The 21,812-nt window shown below is 53.7% G+C and overlaps 1 protein-coding gene across 1 annotated transcript in view; it reads left to right on the plus strand.

Annotated features, from left to right (window-relative positions):
- LOC144946921 (SLIT and NTRK-like protein 2) overlaps positions 1-21,812 on the plus strand; it is a 92,294-nt gene that overhangs the window by 50,088 nt on the left and 20,394 nt on the right. The window contains exons 2-4 of the mRNA XM_078875988.1: positions 14,562-16,611; positions 17,375-17,986; positions 18,224-18,472. Coding sequence (XP_078732114.1) covers positions 14,722-16,611; positions 17,375-17,986; positions 18,224-18,472 — 2,751 coding nt within the window. The 5' untranslated portion in view covers positions 14,562-14,721. The remainder of the gene's footprint in view (positions 1-14,561; positions 16,612-17,374; positions 17,987-18,223; positions 18,473-21,812) is intronic.

The following is a 21,812-nucleotide window of genomic DNA, read 5'->3' on the forward strand; positions in this document are numbered from 1 at the left end:
AAACCCGAGTAATCCTTAACGCGCATTAACCCTGGGGCATTACCGCAGAGTCACGAGAATCCTAAACAAACTGCGTTGGCGATGCCGCTGCTGTTGCAATGGCGGTGGTGCACAAACACAGCTAACAAAAAGCAACTCAACTCGTTCCGTGTCAATGGCAACACTGCGCGTGTGTTTGTGGCATCAACGTGACAGGTGAGGAAGCGGTAATGTAGCGGCTAGCGAGCTGCACTACGAACCCGACGTCCCGAGTTCCATTGCCACTCACGGCCAACACCAGTGACGAATATCTAAACCGTTCCTGAGGCCTCCCCTATGTGGACTCGGCCTCAAATGGGGAGACAAAGGCGGCCGGGCGTGGTGTTGGCCTCCCGCTCCCTCGGGTGTCGTGGCGGCCTTCATAGGTGCTCGCTCACAGCACTTGCCCCTACAGTCTATCTTAAGATAAAAAACACATAACAGGCGAAAACTTCAGCTTTCTCTTAACATGAAGAAGGGCCGTTGCCTGAAACGGCTCCGATTATAAATCTGTTTCCCTTTAGAGCCGTACACACGTGCACGGTGTGCTATTGGTCAATGTTTTGAGTTATATTGTTTACAGTCCTAAGCCTGCCGAATGCATTCCGTCTCTCCCGTGCTCATCTCGCGATGACGCCAGCACCGCACGCGTGCCTGGGACGCTCTCTCTCTCTGAGTGCGCTTTAAGCAACACCAATACCCACGTCTTGCTTTCACATTGCGCCTTCATGCGTGCGGAGTACAGATCAAACTCCCGCCGCAGGATGCACGTTGTACTTCTTTCGCACCCACCGCAGGTAGCCAACCGTGCTAATCGGAAGTGCGGGATTTGTAATGTGGCGTGAATTTTTCGCACGGAGGCTGTTGGGGGGGGGCGATGATCAGAGATGAGCGCTTGGGAAGCAAGGCAGGCAGAACCGGCGCTTTGAAAAAATTGCCCGAGCTCTGGTGGTCCTACATCGGGCAGTGCGTTCATTTCCATTCGTGGAGTGTTTATTATACACGTGGGAGAGAAACCGGAGTACCCGGGGAAAACGCACGCGTCCGAGGGGCAGTAATACTCAACGCCTCAATGGTTAATTTCCCGAGCTCTGCAGTCCTACATTTGGATGCGTGCCCAACTCAATCAGTGTTTATACATTATAAGAGTCTGCGCTGCTATAAAGCGACAGGACGTCAATGCGTCACGCGGAATACACTTAAGAGATTACATCGTCCGTGTGTGTTTGTGTGGGGGGGAGCGGTGGCGCAGTGGTTATCTAACCCGGCGACCTGAGTTCAAATATTTGAACAGGTCGACTCAGCCTTAAATGACTTCCTGGTAGGGCGTGCCAACATCAGCACTGGGGATATAAAGGCAGACGGGCGTGGTGTTGGCCTCCCAACCCCTCGTGTGCCGTATCGGCCTTCATCGGTGGGTGCTAACAGCACTTTCCCCAACAGTCTGTTACAGGCTATTTGGATTATCTTTGTCTTTATGTAAAGGGAGCGGTGGTATAGTAGTTAGCACACGCCTGAGTACCACAGGCGTGTAAGCATCAACACTGGGAAGACAAATGCGGCCCCAGCCTCACCACCCCGTCGTGCGCCGTTCCGGCCTCAAGATGTGCTCACGAACTCCACTTGTCCCAACCGTCCGAGCGTCCCTGACGGGGGATATTTGTCTTTGTGTGTGTGCGTGTTGGGAATGTAGCGGTTAGCGCGCTGCGCTACGAACCCAGCGGACTCCATTTCGATTCCCGCTCACGACTAACAACAGTGGCGAATATCTGAACCTGTTTCTCCACTAGGTTAAGACAGCCTCAAATGAGTACCTGATAGGATCTGTAAACATCAACACTGGGGAGACAAAGACGTTCGGGTATGGTGCTGGCCACCCATCCCCTCGTGTGCCGTGCCGGCCTTCATAGGTGCTCGCTAACGACATTTGCCACGAAAGTCTTTTAAGGCTATACGGGGGTTATTTGTGTTAGTAGGGAGCGGTGGTTCGGTCATTATGCCTTATCTCAAACCAGTGTTCAGCCTCCTCTAGGTCGACTCAGCCTTAAATTAGCATCTGATGCAGTGTGTATAAATCAGCACTGGGGAGACGAAAGCGGCCAGGCGTGGTAGGTCGCGACCCACCCACTCGTGTGCCGTGCCGGCCTTCATGGGTGCTGCTACTCGCTACTAGCGGCAGTTGCCCCAACAGGGCGCACACGCCTCATGTGCACGTCGCGTGTGTGCGCGTGCTTCGTGTGAGCGTGACCAGCAGAGCGAGGGGGCGAGACAACGGGCGCTGGGGGAGACTTTCGGGAGGGCAAGAGGCGAGAGGCCATGGTCAGGGGCACGGCAACCCAGGCTTTCGATTAGCACGGTTGGGCTACGTACGGTGCGAAAAAGTTACACATACACACAGACCAAAAAAATAAGAAGCGACAATTTGTTGGAACTCTGTAAAATAATTGAAGAGCGGCCAATGCACTGTGTGGTGAATACGAGACGGTGGGTCCTTAATAATGGTCACGAAGCGGTCCTTAAAGAGCCGTATGGTGAACCGGAGCCGCAGGTTTCCGACCCCTGAGCATGGTGGAGAGGAGAGGTAATGAGGGAGAGAGAGAGAGAGAGTAACGTGAGCGAGAGGAGAATGGGGAGAGAGCAAGGAGATTGAGATTACTTTGATAGTGCGGTTGTTGATGTCTGGCTCCGTGACGTGTTGGGGTTTTGGGTCCTTGCTCAGCAGCTCACACACACAGAGACACGCATAGACACAGAGACAGACACACAGAGACAGACACACATAGACACAGATAGAGACACACGTAGACACAGAGACAGACACACAAAAACAGACACACATAGACACGGATAGAGACACACGTAGACACAGAGACAGACACACAGAAACAGACACACATAGACACAGAGACAGACACACATAGACACAGAGACACACATAGACACAGATACAGACACATAGACATTCAGAGAGACACACAGAGACAGACACAGAGACAGACACAGAGACAGACACACATAGACAGAGACAACCACATAGAGCCAGACACAGAGACACAGAGACAGACACTGATCAATGAAGAACACTGATCAATGAAGAACACTGATCAATGAAGAACACTTATCAATGAAGAACACTGATCAATGAAGAACACTGATCAATGAAGAACACTTATCAATGAAGAACACTGATCAATGAAGAACACTGATCAATGAAGAACACTTGGCAATGAAGAACACTGATCAATGAAGAGCACTGATCAATGAAGAACACTTATCAATGAAGAACACTGATCAATGAAGAACATTGATCAATGAAGAACACTGATCAAAGAAGAACACTGGGCAATGCAGAACACTGGGCAATGAAGAACACTGATCAATGAAGAACACTGATCAATGAAGAACACTGATCGATGAAGAACACTGATCAATGAACAACACTGATCAATTAAAAACACTGATAAATGAACAACACTGATCAATGAAGAACATTGATCAATAAAGAACACTGATCAATGCATAACACTGATCAATAAAGAACACTTGGCAATGAAGAACACTGATCAATGAAGAACACTGATCAATGAAGAACACTGATCAATGAAAACACTGATCAATGAAGAGCACTGAACAATACAGAACACTGATCAATGAAGAACACTGATCAATGAAGAACACTGATCAATGAAGAACACTGATCAATGAAGAACACTTGGCAATGAACAACACTGATCAATGAAGAGCACTGATCAATGAAGAGCAGTGATCAATGAAGAACACTGATCAATGAAGAACACTGATCGATGAAGAACACTGATCAATGAAGAACACTGAGCAATGAACAACACTGATCAATGAAGAACACTGATCAATGAAGAACACTGGGCAATGAAGAGCACTGATCAGTGAACAACACTGATCAATGAACACCACTGACCAATGAACAACACTTATCAATGAAGAACACTGATCAATAAAGAACACCGCTCCGACCCGAACACTTGTCGAGAACGTCTCTGACCCTCTTGAGGCCCCGCAATGAACGCGGCGCCAAGTGGATTATGCTAATGAGGCAATAGCTCTGCCCCGCAATGCAATGTGCCAGCAACATTTCATGTTTTTTTCTCTTCTTGGTGCTTTCGGTAAAGTCACGTAGAAGGGAAGTAATAAAATAATAAAATAAACACTATAAAATAATTCTCACGACGTTTCGGCTACAACGCAAGCAGCCGTCTTCAGGTGAAGAATGAGACACTGCGAAGCTAGGAGCTTATATATAAGCTGAGTTGGAGGTGTCAGAAGAGCGCCTTAACAGAAGAATGTGCATATCAAGAGGAATTCAGCATATTCATGGGAAATGCGTAGGAGGTGGGCGGGGGGGTTTCAAAGTCATATTATGCCCATGCATTATGCAGGATCAGCAGCACCAAAGGGAGGGGGCAGGGGGTAGCATTAACAAAGGGAGGGAATGTTAATAGTATGTAGAAGCAATGAAACATGTGAATGGGAGAACGGTGGCAGGAGACCCGCAGCGGAGCAAATAATGCATTCCCTGTGGAGAACACAAGATACACAGTTAATGCCAGTGAGTGGACTGCGGTCTGAAAGTCACCGTAAACGTGAACAACAATCAGTTAAGATCCTAAATGGTTTATTACGTCCTTCCAATGATTGCTGAGCCAGAATCCATCTTCTCGGTTGAAATTGTATCTGTGTTTGTATATGTGGATCGCCTCATGAATTAGTTCATTTAGCGATGCATACTTTCTGATTATTATTGAACTTTTTTTGTTACCCAATAGCTCAGATTAGTGTAACTATTCACACGCCTATTAACTAGCTGGTCAGTCTCAAACTCTCATCCACGCTCACTCTCCACCCGCCTCTCTGTGTATGTGCTATGAAGAAGAGACATTGCCCAAAACGTCACGCATTACACGTTCTCCTTTTAAGAAAGAGAGGCACACAGAGAGACACAGACACGCAGAGACAGACGCAGCTACAGATACACATACAGACACGCACAGACTGGCAGAGACACACAAAGACAAAGATCCCCCATGTACCCTTTCCCAGACTGTTGGGACAAGTGCTGTTAGCACGCACCAACCAAGGGCGGCACGGCACACGAGGGGGTGGTTGGTCAACACCACGGCCAACCGTCTTTGTCTCCCTAGTGCTCTCTTTGAATCAGACGCACAGAAAGGGACACGCGGACACACACCGAAAGAGAGACACACACAGACACACATAAATACATACAGAGTACAGACACAGCGAGAGCGAGACACAAAGACAAACTTACAGACGCACGCACAGACAGAGAGACACCGACATCGGGGGACACGCAGACACAGAGAGAAAGAGACACGGACAGGCCGGGAGCCCCGTATCTCCTGCTGCTGCTGCTGCTCCCCGCGAGTCTCGTGAGCAGCAGCTGGCACGACGCGCCCCTGCGGCGGGTACAGCGCGCGCCGTGTGTGTGTGTGAGCGTGTGTGCGTGTGAGCGTGTGAGTGTTTGTGAGCGTGTGTGTGAGCGTGTGTGCGTGTGTGAGCGTGTGTGCGTGTGTGAGCGTGTGTATGAGCGTGTGTGTGAGCGTGTGTGAGCGTGTGCGTGTTTGTGAGCGTGTGAGTGTTTGTGAGCGTGTGTGTGTGCGTAAGCGCGTGTGTGTGTGAGCGTGTGTGTGTGAGCGTGTGTGAGCGTGTGTGCTTGTGTGAGCGTGTGTGTGTATGAGCGTGTGTGCGTGTGAGCGTGTGTGTGTGAGCGTGCGTGTGTGAGCGTGTGTGTGAGCGTGTGTGTGTGTGCGTGAGCGTGTGTGTGTGTGCCGTGTGTGTGTGAGCGTGTGTGTGAGCGTGTGTGCGTGTGAGCGTGTGTGCGTGTGTGAGCGTGTGAGAGCGTGTGTGTGTGAGCGTGTGGGTGTGTGAGCGTGTGTGTGAGCGTGTGTGTGCCGTGTGTGTGTGTGAGCGTGTGAACGTGTGTGTGCCGTGTGTGAGCGTGTGAGCGTGTGTGTGTGAGCGTGCGTGTGTGTGCGTGTGTGAGCGTGTGTGTGTGTGCCGTGTGTGCGTGTGTGTGAGCGTGTGTGTGTGAGCGTGTGAGCGTGTGTGCGTGTGTCAGCGTGTGTGAGAGCGTGTGTGTGTGAGCGTGTGTGTGTGTGAGCGTGTGTGTGCCGTGTGTGTGTGTGAGCGTGTGTGTGTGTGTGAGCGTGTGTGTTTATGAGCGTGTGAGCGTGTGTGTGCCGTGTGTGAGCGTGTGTGCGTGTGTGAGCGTGTGTGTTTATGAGCGTGTGAGTGTGTGCCCGTGTGTGTGTGTGTGCGTGTGTGAGCGTGTGTGTGTGCCGTGTGTGTGTGAGCTTGTGTGTGAGCGTGTGTGTGTGAGCGTGTGTGTGAGCGTGTGTGTGCGTGTGTGCGTGAGTGTGAGCGTGTGCGTGTGTGAGTGGATGTGTAGGGGTGTTACGGGCTGGCGAACAAACACACAAGGGGTGGTTATGCCCGCACGCGGAAGGATGCTTACATCCACGTCCGCATTGGTTAGCCCTGGAGGGCTGTAACGGCGCTGTGATCCCCCACGGCCCCACCCCTCGGGGGGGAGTTGCTATATAAGGTGGAGAGCCGGTGGGCTCGGGGTTGAGTATTCAGCTTAAGCCAGTGAAGAGCGAAGACCGGCTAGATAGGCCCTGGGACTCCCCTGGATCGCTGTCCTTCTAAGGACCGACCAGGGCAAGCCAGTGGTGTGGCCCCGAGAGCCCAGAGCTGATGCGCTTGTAAGAGCAGGTCTGGTGGCTAAGGGTGCCGTGATTCTAGCTTGACCAGAGCTGGATCAGTTAGCCTCCCCTAGCTCTCGAGTGGAGGACCTGGGAGTGGGCTAGCCGGTTAGAGTCACTGGGGTCTCCCTGTTAGACGGGTGAAGGGGCCGTTACCCCTTCGAGTGTTGTATACATTGGCCTGTGCTGAGTGAACTTTATAATAAATAAGTGTGCCTCCGACTACGTCGTCTGCGTCTCATTGAACCTACTACAGATGCATGTGTATGCGCGTGTGTGTGAGCATATGTGCGTGTGTGTGAGCGTGTGTGTGTGTTTAAGGCAGCCTAACCATTTAGGCTGGCCTGCCTTCGACCCATCCTGGGTTTAACCAGGCTGGATTGTGTGAGGAGCCCACAATTCATTGAAAGATCTGGACAAAGTCCCATCGGTGAGCTCCTCCGGCGGGCAAGGCTGCGTTGGCTGGGTCATGTAGCCCGCATGCCCAGCCACCGCATGCCCAAACAGCTTTTGTTCAGCCGGATCGAGGGGGCTAAACGAGCGCGGCACGGGCTAGAGAAGAGATGGAGTGATGTGGTACAGGAGGATGTGGAGCAGAGTGGACTTGCCGATGACTGGCACCAGCGGCGTCAAGATCAGCCTCTGGAGGAGGAGACTCGTGAAGGACGCTGCTGCTGGGCAGTTGGAGGCAGTCGCCCTCCAGCATGTGTACGAGCATGTGGGTGTGTGCGTGTGTGCGTGTGTGGGGAGCTGTAGTGTAGCCGCTACTCGATGTGTGTGTCTGTCTGTGCCTCTGGATGTGTGTGTGTCTGTCGACGTGTGTGTGTGTGAGTTTCAAACACGGGCCCACGCACTCGCGTGTGTGAGCGTCGTCGTGCACCTAGCCTGGCACAAGATATGCGGTGACGTCGCGCCACTTAGCGGTGGGCGGCAGCGATTGTTGTTGTTGGGAGCGTCGAGCGGTGGCGCAGTGGTTAGCGAGTCCGATTCCCGCTCGCTCGAATCACCCTTGCACACTGCTAACCAACAGCTGCGGCTGGGTGTAAACATCGGCACTGGGGAGACAAAGGCGGCCGGGCACGGCGGTTTTGAGCGACACCACCCACTCGACCTTGCGCCTCGCTGACCTGCAAAGCGCGCCGCAGCACGAACAGCAATCAGCACTTGCCCCAACATCCTGTGCAAGGCTACACCGGGAGGGGGACCCTTTGCTTTTGGCTGTTGTGTGTGCGTGTGTTGGGGGCAGTGACGGACTCGCTGACTGACACCTCCCCCATGGGCAGTAAATCTCTGTGTTTAATCGCCGAGAATTCTACCCAAGCAGGGAAAAAATCAATAACCGAGTTGCGTGGGGTTGGGGGGTCACTGCCCCCCCCCACTCTCCTGCCGCCCCAATCCCCATCCTGGTCACGTGACCTCCACGATTGACCTCGTTTCATAATGTGCATGTGAGTGTAAGGGGGCAATTGTGGAGAGAGTGTGGATGAGTTCCCCCTCCATACCCCTCATGACCAGCTCCGGGTTTTAAGCAGCGGGGGTTTCATACGGAATCAGTCGAGCGCGGGCATTGTCTTGTCATCGGCTGCGTGCTCACTCGAGCTGCACACTCATTTGCTCGCTCGCTCACCCACTCACCCACACACACACACCCGCACAGACTCACTCAGCCACACACACCCACCCACTCAGCCACAACTCACTCACACGGACTCGCTCAACACAACTCACTAACACACCCACAACTTACTCACAAGAACTCACTCAACCACACACACACTCACACACCCACAACTCACTCACAACTACTCACTCACCCACTCACACACCCACACCTCATTCACACGAACTCACTAAACCACACACACCCACTCACACACCCACAACTCACTCACACGAACTCACTCAACCACACACACCCTCTCACACGCCCACAACTCACTCACACGGACTCACCCACACACACACACCCACTCACGCCCACAACTCACTCACACGAACTCACTCAACCACACACACCCACTCACACACCCACAACTCACTCACACGGACTCACCCACACACACACACCCACTCACGCCCACAACTCACTCACACGAACTCACTCAACCACACCCACCCACTCACACACCCACAACTCACTCACACGAACTCACTCAACCACACACACCCAATCACACGCCCACAACTCACTCACACGGACTCATTCAACCAGACACACCCAGACACTCAGCCACAAACAACGACAACCGTCATTCGCCACTAAGTGGCAGTGAAAGTCACCACGGAGCTTGTGCCAGGCTGAGTTCACTTTGAGGCCACTTGAAGTGTCGAACGCCCGCTGGCAGGTGACGGGACAGACCCAGGTAGTGCCATGGGTTGGCTGACTGAGATGACTGGCAGATGCATCACCACCTGTGCCCCCCCACTGTGCCAGCTTGCTGTGCTTTAGCCACCCGGCGCTTCGCTCGTTGTCGTGAGGGTCGCTCCTCTGCCCTCCGTTGTTGCTGGAGGGCGACTGCCCCCAACTACCCAGTAGCGTCCTTCACGAGCCTCCTCCTCCACACTGACACAGCCACTCACTCAAAGATCCCCCGTATAGCCTCAACAGACTGTTAGGGCAAGTGCTGGAAGCGAACACCGATAAAGGTCGACACGGCACACGAGGGAATGGGTGGCCAGCACCACGCCCGACCGCCTTTGTCTCCGGAGTGGTGATGTTTATAGACCGCATCGGGTACTTATTTGAGGCTGAGTCGACCTAGAGGAGGACCAGGACCGGTTCGAACCGTGCGCTAATCACTATACTACCGCTCCCCAAACACACCCACTCATACTCATCCACTCACACACACAACACTCACCCAGACACACACTCACCCGCTCACACACACAACAACCGCCATTCGCCACTAAGTGGCGGTGACGTCACCACGACGCTTGTGCCAGGCCAAGTGCACCTTGAGGCCACGTGAAGTGTCGAACGCCCGCTGGCAGGAGGTCACGGGGCAGACCCAGCAGGTGCCACGGGTCGACTGACCGAGATGACTGGCTGATGCACCACCTGTACCCCCTATTGTACCAACTTGCTGTGCTTTAGCACCCGGCGCTCCGCTCGTTGTTGTGAGCGTCGCTCCTCCGCCCTCCGTTGTTGTTGGAGGGTGACTGCCTCCAACTGCCCAGTAGCGTCCTTCACGAGCCTCCTCCACTGAGGCCACACACACCACACACACTCACACACCCATTCACTCACACACTCACACACACACAACACACCCGCTCACACACACACTCACCCAATCACTCACACACTCACTCACACACGACACACACACTCGCCCACTCACTCACCCACTCACACTCACTCACACACTCACTCACACACGACACACCCGCTCTCACACACACTCACCCAATCACTCACACACTCACTCACTCACACACGACACCCACACCCACCCACACACACTCACACACTCATTCACACACGACACACACACTCACCCACTCACTCACCCACTCACACACACACAAACTCGCTCGCTCACACGCTGCGTATCAGTCGCGCGTCATTCTCTTTTCATCGGCTTGCGCAAGTAATGCTGCGCGGAAGCTGTGTGCGTGTGTGTGTCTACGTGTGTGTGTGTCTACGCGTGTGTGTGTGTCTACGCGTGTGTGTGTGTCTATGCGTGTGTGTGTCTATGCGTGTATGTGTCTATGCGTGTGTGTGTCTATGCGTGCGTGTGTGTGTCTATGCGTGTGTGTGTCTGTGTGTGTGTCTATGCGCGTGTGTGTGTCTGTGTGTGTGTCTATGCGTGCGGAAACGCTGTTATGGGGAGAGGTAGTGTAGCGGTTAGCGCGCGCCGCGCTACAAACCCGCCAACGACTAATTAAATTCCCGCTCACGGTCACCACCAGTGACAATTATCTGAACCGGGCATGGGCCTCCCCTAGGTCGACTCAGCCTCAAATTAGTACCTAGTGCGGTGTGTAAAACATCGCCACTGGGGAGACAAAGGCAGCTTGGCATGATGCTGGCCACCCACCCCCTCGTGTGCCGTGCCGGCCTTGATAGGTGCTGCTCGCTAACAGCACTTGCACCTACAATCCGTTCAGGCTATATGGGGGGGGGTGGGAGTCTTAGTATTTGTGTAACACTGTGGATGATGCCTGGCCCTTCGCGCTGCTCCGGGTCTTCGCACCTCCGAATGGCACGTTTGGCTACGTACGGTGCGAAATAAGTTCCACACACGTGCAAACATTCTCGGCCACAGTTATGCCCTTCCTTTCTCTATGTACTGATGAAACGCGGACTCCCTTTAAAGGGACATCTGCGCCGGTTTGAAACATTCAAGCTGGCCCTGCCCGACTATCCATCCTGGGTTACCCCGCCTTGGCTTGGCTTACAGTGTGAAGGCGCTCACAGATCCTCGAAAGGCATCCGCCACAGTCTCATCAGTGAGCTCCTCTGGCAGGCGACGCTGTTGTTGGCTTGGCGATGGAGTCCGCATGCCCAGCCACTGCATGTCCAATCAAGCAGCTTCTCTTTGACGGCACTGTGCCCAGACGAATGACTTGCATAGCTACCAAATAGACTTATACTGGTAGGAACTAAGTGGACCAGCCTACAATAGATTATATCGTCCGTCCGTCCGTCCGTGTAGCAACATAGCCCCCTACTGCAAACACTTGGCATGACCCTACAAAAACCTTTAGACTCTGTGAGGCTTTCCTGGCTAAACAAGTGTAACATTCCCTTATAATTTCTTCAGATAGCTTTTAATTAAAACATTTAAATAAATGAGGCTTTCCTGGCTAAACACGTGTAACCTTCCATTATAATTCCCTGAGATAGCTTTTAATTAAAACTTGGAAATTAAATAAAAAAACTCCCAGCGCCCTAAAGCCTACAGATAGGCCTAAAGCCTAGAACTAGGCCTCAAAGTCTCCCTTCGTATCGTACCCCCGCGTGTGTGCAAGGGAGTTAATGTTTAACAATGTTACATTCCCTGATGCTTTTAAATATAAACATTTAAATTTAAAGCTTTTACATGAATAATAAAAACATTTAAATTAAAAATTAACTCACGGCGGCCTAAAGCCTACAGCTAGGCCTCAAGCCTCGAACAACGCCTCAAACTCTCCCTTCGTATCGTTCCCCCGCGTGTGTGCAAGGGAGTTAATGTTTAACAATGTTACATTCCCTGATGCTTTAAATAGAAACATTTAAATTTAAAGCTTTTACATAAATAATTAAAACAGGTAAATTAAAAATTAACTCACGGCGCCCTAAAGCCTACAGCTAGGCCTATAGCCTAGACCTAGTCCTCAAACTCTCCCTTCGTATCGTACCCCCGCGTGTGTGAAAGGGAGTTAATGTTTAACAATGTTACATTCCCTGATGTTTTTTAATAGAAACATTTACATTTAAAGCTTTTACATTAAAAACAACTCCCTACCCCCTCCTCGTCGAGGGCTTTCCAGCCTAGAGCCAGGCCTGGAAATCTCTCCCCCGCTAGGGGTGTATTGGGCGGGGCTACAGCGGCAGGGGGCGAGGCTACGCGGGGCTGGGCGGGGCAACGGCGGCAGAGGGCGTGTGCACGAGGTGGAGGGCGGGGCTACGCGGGGTTGGGGCGGGGTTACGGCGGTAAGGGGCGGGGCAACGAGCTGGGGCCGGGGACACCGAGATGGGGCAGGGCCACGGGTGGCCGGGGCGGGGTTACGCGGGTGGAGGGCGGGGCCACGGGGCATCCACTTATTGGAGGCCATTTTTTGCCATTTCATTTTATTATAGCCATTCAATTTTTCGTTCCTACCAGCCCACCCCGCAGGGTCCTGTTATAGAGACCCCAATAGGCTGACGTGTAAGTATACAGGTTCACCTCGTTTCATGCGATGATATGTTTTTCAATGAAGGGTGCACAAAGCGAAACCTCACGAGACAGCCCGTAGCCGAGTAGGGCACACAGTAAACAGTGCGCGCACTCCACACACATGGTACAAACTACACACACACTCAGTATACACACAGTGCACACAATACACACTACACACAGTACACAAAGTATGCATGCAGTACACAGTGGACACACTGGACACTGTACACAGCACACACTGGACACTGCATACTGTACACACACGGTAAACAGAGTCGACAGTGCACACATATTACACACACACTGTTGTCACACATTCGACCGCATAGCCGAATTCATGTAGAGTAAATTCAAACTACATGGAGCGCATTTTGGGTAGAAATAGGTCATCCGAATTTACTAAAAATCGCACAAACCAGACTCGCAAAAAGCGAGCAAAACAGAGATCCACAGACTCACATCGACTGTGCTGTGATTAAACCGGGTTCTCGTGGTATCAGGCCAATCAGCCGAATTACCATAGACTTACACAGAGATCCATAGACTTCCACAGAGATGCATAGACTTACACAGAGATGCATAGACTCACACAGAGATCCATAGACTTACACAGAGATCCATAGACTCACACAGAGATCCATAGACTTACACACAGATCCATAGAGTTACACAGAGACCCATAGACTCACACAGATATCCATAGACTTACACAGAGATCCATAGACTTACATAGAGATCCATAGACTTACACAGAGATCCACAGACTTACAGAGATCCGAAGACTTACACAGAGATCCATAGACGTACACAGAGATCCATCAACTAACATATAGATCCATAGACTCGCATTGTGATAAAACTGGGTTCCCGAGCGCAGTGAACTGATGGTCTCCAATGACTGACTGGATGGACTTGCGAGAGACACTCTCTGCGGGAACATCAAAAGTTGCTTCGATGAGTTTGGCTCAATCTGCTGAAATGGCCTCAGACGTAGCAGTTATCTGATGTCCTCTTCTGGGGGCATCCCCTCGCTCACAGAATCCCCCCCCCTCCACCAATTAAATTATTATTGGAATAAATATGAGGAGAAATCTAACTTGTTATGCCAGTTGAGGTTGTTATTGTTTGGCGTGACCTGCGACTTAACAATGAGAGCAGAGAGCGAGCGAATCGCTCTTCTCATAAATGAATCAAATTGCGGCGGAGATTTCATTCATTCGCGGTGCCAGACGCAATACAAGGCTGCTCATTCACCATTGCTGAGCTCTGCACAAGGATAAAGATCCCCCGTATAGCCTTTTAACAGACTGTTGGCGCAAGTGCTGTTAGCGAGCACCTATGAAGGCCGGCACTGCACAAGAGGGGATGGGTGGCCAACACCACACTCGTGGCCAGAATCGCAGATTCGCCTGATAATTCTGAAACACATCCCGAACAAAAGGCGTATATTCCCCAGGTCGCCTCCACAGGCTGTTGAGGCAAGTGCTGCTGGCGAGTAGTACCATGGCGCACTATGGTGATGTGGCTTGGACGAAACCCGGCCGCCTTTGTCTCACCAGTGCTGGAATTTTACACACCGCACCAGGTACTCATTTGAGGCTGTGTCGATCTAGGGGAGGCCCATGACCGGTTCAGATAATCGTCACTGGTATTGGTCGTGAGCGGAAATCGAACCCGGATTTCTGGGCACGTAGCGCAGCTCGCTGACCGCTACACTCCCGTTCCCCAAACACATACATGTCCACAAAAGACAAAGACATAGTGCACACATGCACGATAGCGTAGACGCACACACACGCACACTCGTAGGCACATGTACACACGTATAATGATAATCTGTGTCTCCTTGTGTCTCTGTTTCTCAACCTGCCTGTCACTTCCTCTCCGCACGTCTCCCATCTCCTTTCAGACCGGCGATCCTCCCACCCACCTATCCACTTTCCTCGAGGTGTTAAGTCTCTTGCTGCTCCTCATCTCAACCTCCACCCCGACCCAGCCCCCAACCCCTTTCCCAAGCCCCCCAACCCCAGCTACCCCCACCCCCTCCCGACGGCGTCGCACAACGCGCAATGTCTCCCCCACCCGCTCCGCTCCCGGGCCTCGCATTGGCTGCCTACTGCGTCCTGGTGTCTGCCGGGAACTCATCTCCCCTGGGAGGGCACCACTCCCCATCCTCCTCCTCGTCCACCTCCTCGACGTCACAGGCTCTGCGCTCCTTCCTGCGGGAGCCCCTGTGCCGGGAGCCGTGCTCCTGCTTCGAGCGGGAGGGCCTCCTTGAGATGAACTGCGAGGGCCGCGGCGTGACCTCCGTGGCGCGCCTACCGGTGCCCCTCACGTCCCGTGCCGGCGCTGGCGTGGCGCCGGCTCCGCCATTCTCCCTGCTCCTCGGCGGCAATTCCATCGGCCGCGTGGGGCCGGGTGACTTCGCCAACTTCTCACGCGTCTTGCTGCTCAGCCTCTCGGGCAACGGCCTCCGCGCGGCACACGACGGCGCCTTTGAGGGCCTGCGCTCGGCCCGAAAGCTCTTCCTAAGCAACAACCGCCTGGAGGTGCTACGAAACGACACCTTCCTGGGCCTGCACTCGCTCGAGTACCTGCAGGTGGACTACAACCTCGTCCGCCGCGTGCAGCCTGCCGCCTTCTCGCCACTGCCCCGCCTGAAGGTGCTCATCCTCAACGACAACGTGCTCACGGGCCTGCCGGCGCACGCCTTCCGCGGGCTGGCGCTCACCCACCTGGACCTGCGCGGCAACCGCATCAAGACGCTGCCCCTGCCCGGGCTGCTCGAGCACCTTGGCCGCCTGAGCGAACTGCAGCTCGGCGAGAACCCGTGGAACTGCTCGTGCGCGTCGCTGCCCATGCGCCGCTGGCTCGAGCAGATCCCCTACTCCACGTTGGTGGGCGAAGTGATGTGCGAGTACCCATTCCGCGTGCACGGAAAGCTGCTCCGCGAGCTGTCGCGCCACGAGGTCTGCTCGCGCCGCATGATGATGCAGGCGGCAGGCGCCGGCAGGGTCCACGTGGGCGGGGGACACGGGGGCGACGCTCGAGCGGGAGGAGGAGGTTACGGAGCCGCTGACGACGATGACGACGAAGGTGAAGACGATGAACTGGGAGGTGGCGGCCTCGTGCCCAGAAGGCCGAAGCCTCCGGGCGCCCCTGCCGCTCCCAAGCCGGTGACGCCGAGCCCCACCGCCAAGCCCAGCAGCAGCATCGCCGCCGCCGACAAAACTCTGGGCCTCAACCGACCCGGGCAGAGCGATCTCTCACCCCACGCCAAGACCCCGGCGCCTTCCCCTCCCCGGGGCGCTACGCGGGCCCCTCCGCGGCCGGCACGCGTGCACACCCACGGCGATGCCGCCGCAACAACGGCCGGCCCGGCGCGACCCCCTATCCCCGTGGAGTGCCCACGGCCGTGCCGCTGCCTCGTGCACAACGTGGACCTGGGCCTACGCGTCAACTGCCAGGAGCGGGGGCTGGGCCGCGTGGCCACCCTGCGCCCGCGGCCCTCCGACCCGCGCCAGTTCTACCTGACGGGCAACCAGCTGCACGGCGTGATGCGCGCCGACTTCCGCGGCTACTCGGGCCTGGAACTGCTGCACCTGGCCAACAACCGCATCTCCTTCGTGCAGGACGGCGCCTTCGCATCGCTGCCCTCGCTGCGCCGGCTCTACCTCAATGGCAATGATCTGGCGCGCCTCACGCCCGAGATGCTGGCCGGCCTCTCGGGCCTGCACTACCTCTACCTGGAGGGCAATGTGATCCGCGAGGTGGAGGCCGGCGCACTGGACGGCATGCGCAGTCTGCAGCTCGTCTTCCTGGGGCGCAACCTCCTGCGCTCTCTGCCTGCCGGCCTCTTCTCGGGCATGACCCGCCTCGCACGCCTAGACCTGCGGGGCAACCACCTGGCGTGGCTCGCAGCACGCGCCGTGCTCGAGCCCGTCACGGGGTTTGTGCAGGTGCGTGGCAACGGGCACTGCCGTGGCGGTGGTAGTGGTGAAGATGGTGGTGGTGGTAGGGATGATGGTGGCCTGGTGTCCCAGGCATCTGAACATTGAGCGAGCACGGATGAGGTTTTTGCTACTGCCTGTGATTAAACCGGGTTCCCTAGTCTAGTGAGTTAATGGTCTCAACCGTAACCCTGCACGTAATTTGACTAAATGTAATCTCTGAGTATTGAAACATTGGCGTTGACTGCCATATGAAGAACGGAGATGGGACAGTTCTTCAGGGTGACTTGTATGTATCTCAGAGGTAGGTCTATGATATCCGCTTCTTCCGTGGGCCATTCTCTAACATGGAGCACTAAACTGCTCTGCGCTCCGTTCCTTCGCATCACAATGGTAGCACGATCTGGATTAAACAGAATATAAAATAAAACAATGCAATTTGTAAGAGACGCAGCATTTCACAATACAAATGGCTGTGATATTTGAGAGGCATGGAGCCAAGCTCAGTGTCACTTGAAGCCAGGCGTTAGAGATCGAGGGCCTTTCAGAAATATTTAATGCTGTCCCGAAGAAACGACGCCCGGCAGTGACCATGGTCCCTGCTCCATGGAGTAGAGAGTGGGGGGGGGGAGAGGTTTTGAGTCGTTCTGCTGTTACCGCTGATGCCGCCACTGCCACCGCTGCTGCAGAGAGTTCCAGCGCGATGAGCATGTAGCGCAGGGCAACGTGAGTGGAGAATGTTTGTTGTGTGTGCATGTGTGGCCCAGTGCAGGTGGACCTGCAGGAGAACCCGTGGGACTGCTCTTGCCCGCTAGCCGAGCTGCGCCGCTGGGCCGTGCGGCTCAGCAGCGGCGTGCTCGTGGGCGGCCTGACCTGCGAGTCACCCGAGGAGCTGGCCGGCCGAGACTTGCGCTCCGTGCCGCTGGACACGCTGTGCCCCAACCGCACGCGCGGGCCTCTGCTGATCCCGGCCGGCGGGGGCCACGCCGGCAGTAACGCTAGCGTCCTGCTCGGTACCAGCGCCAACGACAGTGGCGACGGTCGCAACAGCAGTGGCGGCGCCGGCAATAGGAGCGGCTCGGGCATTTGGATGGTGCCCACATGGCCGCAGGTGGAGGCCACTACCTGTGTGGGCACGGCCGCCCCCGCTTGGGCTTCCGTCCCTACGGGACCCGTTCCCCTCTCCGTGCTCATTCTGGGCCTGCTGCTCGTTCTGCTGTGTGCCGTCTTCGTAGCCGCCGGCTGGCTCGTGTTCGTTTTGCGGCGGCGGCGGTGCCGGCGGAGGAGGAGGAGGAGGGGGGGTGGCGGCAGCAGGGCCGGCCGCAGGGGTCGGAGGAGGAACGGGCGCACGAGGCTCCAGGACGACGCCAAGCGCTCCTCCAAGGTGGCGGGGGAAGGCGTGGGAGGGGGTGGCAGCGGCCACGGAGGAGGAGGACCAGGGGGAGGGGTAGACTTCTTCGAGCCGGAGGGTGGCGCCATATCTGTGTATGACCCGCGCTCGACCACCCCCAACCTCCTGCAGGAGAACCCCATCTACAACCCCCATGGCGACGACGAGGAGGAGGACGACGAAGACGATGACGATGATGAAGACGACGACGACACTGTGGTGGCCAACAAGGGAGGGGAGGCTGCCAGCACCGAGACCCCGCTCCGGCATGGCACGGCTGTCTCGGCGCCTCGGCACGCCGGTGGCCTGCACGAGCTCTCGTGCCACGCACTGCGCTGTGACGAGCGGCTGCGCTACTGCGAGGTGCGCGGCGCAGATGCGCCTTTCCGCCGCCTGGCCGAGGAGCGGCCCTCGGCCTCCATGGGGGCGGCCGAAGCCGTGGCCAAGGGCGGGTGCGGCGGGGAGTACCTGGAGCTGCGGGTACGGCTGCAACAGCAGCAGCATCAGCAGCATCATCATCAGCAGCAACAACAGCATCAGCAACAACATCATCATCAGCTACAACAGCAGCAACAGAATCAGCAGCAGCATCAAGCCGAGACGGATTACCTGGAGGTTCTGCAAGGCCAGGTAGCTCTCAGCCACCTGTGACAATTCACTTCCCTTCTCACGTCTCTCCCATCTACGTAGGAAATGTATACTATTGTTATACATTTTCTACCAAGCCCATATCTTACAGAGAGGAGACCCTCGCCCATAAACTTCTGGCAGTCCATCAGTACTGGCTCAAGCAAGCCCCCCTCACTCTGAATAATGAGTCACTGAATGTTGCAACCGGTTCAGGGTTTGCTTTGTGTTTAACCCAATGCTGCCGGGAGTGTGTGCTCCCAGAAGTTCCGCGATGCCGATGGGATATTTGAGTGACTGAAGCCTCCTTGCCACCGAGACGTGGGCTCATCAGTTACCATTTTTTTGTCCTCCGTGCCCATAAATGTTGAGTCAAAACCCTCCAGCCAGGTAGACTTGGCCCGTCGTTGTCTCTCTCGGGTGGACAGTGGGTCCCCTATTGAGGTGACTCTCCATGTTCCACATGTCTACGTCACAGATCAGCCTTTCCAGAAAGGGCAAAACTGATTCTAAATATATCGACCAGTTAAGGATGTCGAAGTGAGTTCCTGCACAAATGAGCAGTGATTGGGGCACTCGTGCTCATTTCCATTTACAGCCCTGCAGAGCCAGTGGCGGAAATTCCACGTTTTAATGATAGGGACGAGTATAAACTGTATAGGATGATCACTGTTGATCTTGCCCACAATGTGGTTCTTCTTTTATTGACCGCAGAAGGACGGTGGGTTGAGTAAAGCCCTCCTAACCAGAATTTGAACTTGGAATATCATCATCATCACCATCATCCCTCTATGTGAAATAAAACGAGCATTGCTTTATGAAAAAGTTATTGTATATTTTGCTATGTGGAGAGAACGGACACCAACATGGGAATCTGAAATATCCACCAGTGGATAAGAAGGGAAAAGCTTTGTCTTGTCTTTCTCATGACTGGTGAGTGAATAAGAGGTGACCTGCTCACATGAACCGATGTTAAAGTCACCACCTTTGCAGGGTTTGACCGTGGTCAGTCCAGGACATTGGCATCCTCTGTGTTCGAGTGTCAGCAGAGTTGATTTGTACTGAGATATTGGTCCCGGTTGTTGCCGTGTTGAACTTTCTTTGCAGGATACTGCACGGCTTTGACGACTTCGCGCTGACCGAGAGACCGTGTCCGTCCAGTTTGTTTCTGTGCCGGGATTGTTGGTGAACCAGAGCAATGCGCGTGGACATGCCAACGTGCGTGAAATCAGAGAACGTTTCAGGAAATTGTAAGTTAATTTTCTGACATTCAGATCAAGACAGCTGGGATTTGCAAGTTTCTGGCAACACTGTCAGAGAAACGTGTGGGTTTCTGGGAAGTGTAAGAAACACTTTCAAGGCTCATCATCTGCACTTTGAAGTCTCTGGAGATGTCTCGAGTTTCAATCAATGCGGGCGGGTTTCCCACTTTGGCACTGTGGTCAATGAATGAGCCAATATTCAGGCAGAAGCTTCTGAATTTTTATGCAATTTCTGGCGTTTTTTGTTAAAACACGTCTTGGCTGAAGCATTTTTTTTTAAAAATCTACAAATGTGAGTCAATCGTTTTCAACTCTCTTTATGAAATCAGGACACCTCGCCGAGCCTCAGCAATGTACTCGGGATGCTCGGATAATTCCTGTCCATCCATTTCAATTACGCGAGGGAGGAACGCAGAAGTGCCCAGATGACACCCGTGCACGCAAACGTGGAGAGTGCTTCAACAATGTTACCACCACACAAGCAACATGACCTTACCCTGGCTCGGCCTACTCGCTGTGCTGGCCTTCACGCGAATGACATATTCCTCATGTAAATCATCATCTTGACGGGCCGTGTCTCCTATTCGTGAACCACCAACCCCCTCCTTCACCCCCCGTCTCTACAGGTCAGGAAAGGCTCAGTGAGTCCCAAGACTATTTGTTAGGAGGGACCTGCTTGCGAGATGTTTGGCCGAATCCATACTAAAGTCATCTTTTGTGCACGAGAAAACCCATGGAGACGCACGTCAAAATACGGGAGGATAACCTGCTGCACTGCCTTCTAAAAACACCACCTCGCTCCATCTATGAGTGATCCACCAACTCCACCCCCCGAGTCTTTCTGGATTACGGAACTGCATCATTGATGATCGTGGGAGGATGTTGGTAAGTGTTGGACCATGTCGGAATGAGTTGTGACCTTGATTAATGATCCACCGAAACGACATGCCAATTAAAAGCTCGCGATCACTTCCACGAGACGAACCTGGAACACGGAGGAGACCTGTGTGACGTTTCGAGCAGAGACCTTAATGATTCAGAGTTGATTTTGTTTGTTCGGGGCATGGGCCACGATGTAAATGTGGCGGTCAAATTTGCGTGTCATAATACCATTCGACATAGCCACCAAACAGTTAAACGTGTTAAATGGTGTACAAGTTTTTATCGTAATATTTAATCATGGTTTTAACTCACCAGTAGAGAACGATTCTCACAGGCATATTTAATTTGTTTGGCTCTCGTCAGATGGCGGAGGGTCTTACGACACGAATCTGGCCCGCATCTTGACGTGGGGCCAGCCTACTCGTAAAAAATAAATTCCGATTCAAAGTAATAACAAACGGCGGAAAAAAACCCTGCTACTGCTGTGCGTTAGCAGCGTGTGAATGTTAAACCGCAGGACACATTCCCCAGGAATGTACATTATCAATCGGAGTGAGTGCAGCGAAACGTGATGCAAGATCTTTATACTTAATAAATGGGAATTTGCAATGCACATACCAGCAGATGTTGCCCATAGATATATATATATGTAGATATATTAATGATCATTATTTTATGACTGCGTTCCCACGGTTAGTGTGGAGTAGTTATTAATGAGCTTAAGCGGAGCTTGCCAGTCGGCGATTGTGGTCAGACGCAGCAGCATACATTAGGCACATGACAATTCCTCAATTTTATTATCAATTAAAATTCCACTATTACACTCACGGCGCGTGCGTCAAACCATGTGTGTGTGTTTGTGTGAGGATCGATTATTTGGGATGGATGTGTTTGTGGTTTTTGTAAAACTTGATACCGCCATAGAGTCACATCCTACGGATTCACTCCACTGTGGATCCTACGGATTCACTCCACTGTGAATCCTACAGATTCACTCCACTGTGGATCCTACAGATTCACTCCAGTGTGGATCCTACAGATTCACTCTA

The sequence above is a fragment of the Lampetra fluviatilis genome, chromosome 43 (assembly GCF_964198595.1).
Source record: "Lampetra fluviatilis chromosome 43, kcLamFluv1.1, whole genome shotgun sequence".
NCBI classification, from domain to species: Eukaryota; Metazoa; Chordata; class Hyperoartia; order Petromyzontiformes; family Petromyzontidae; genus Lampetra; species Lampetra fluviatilis.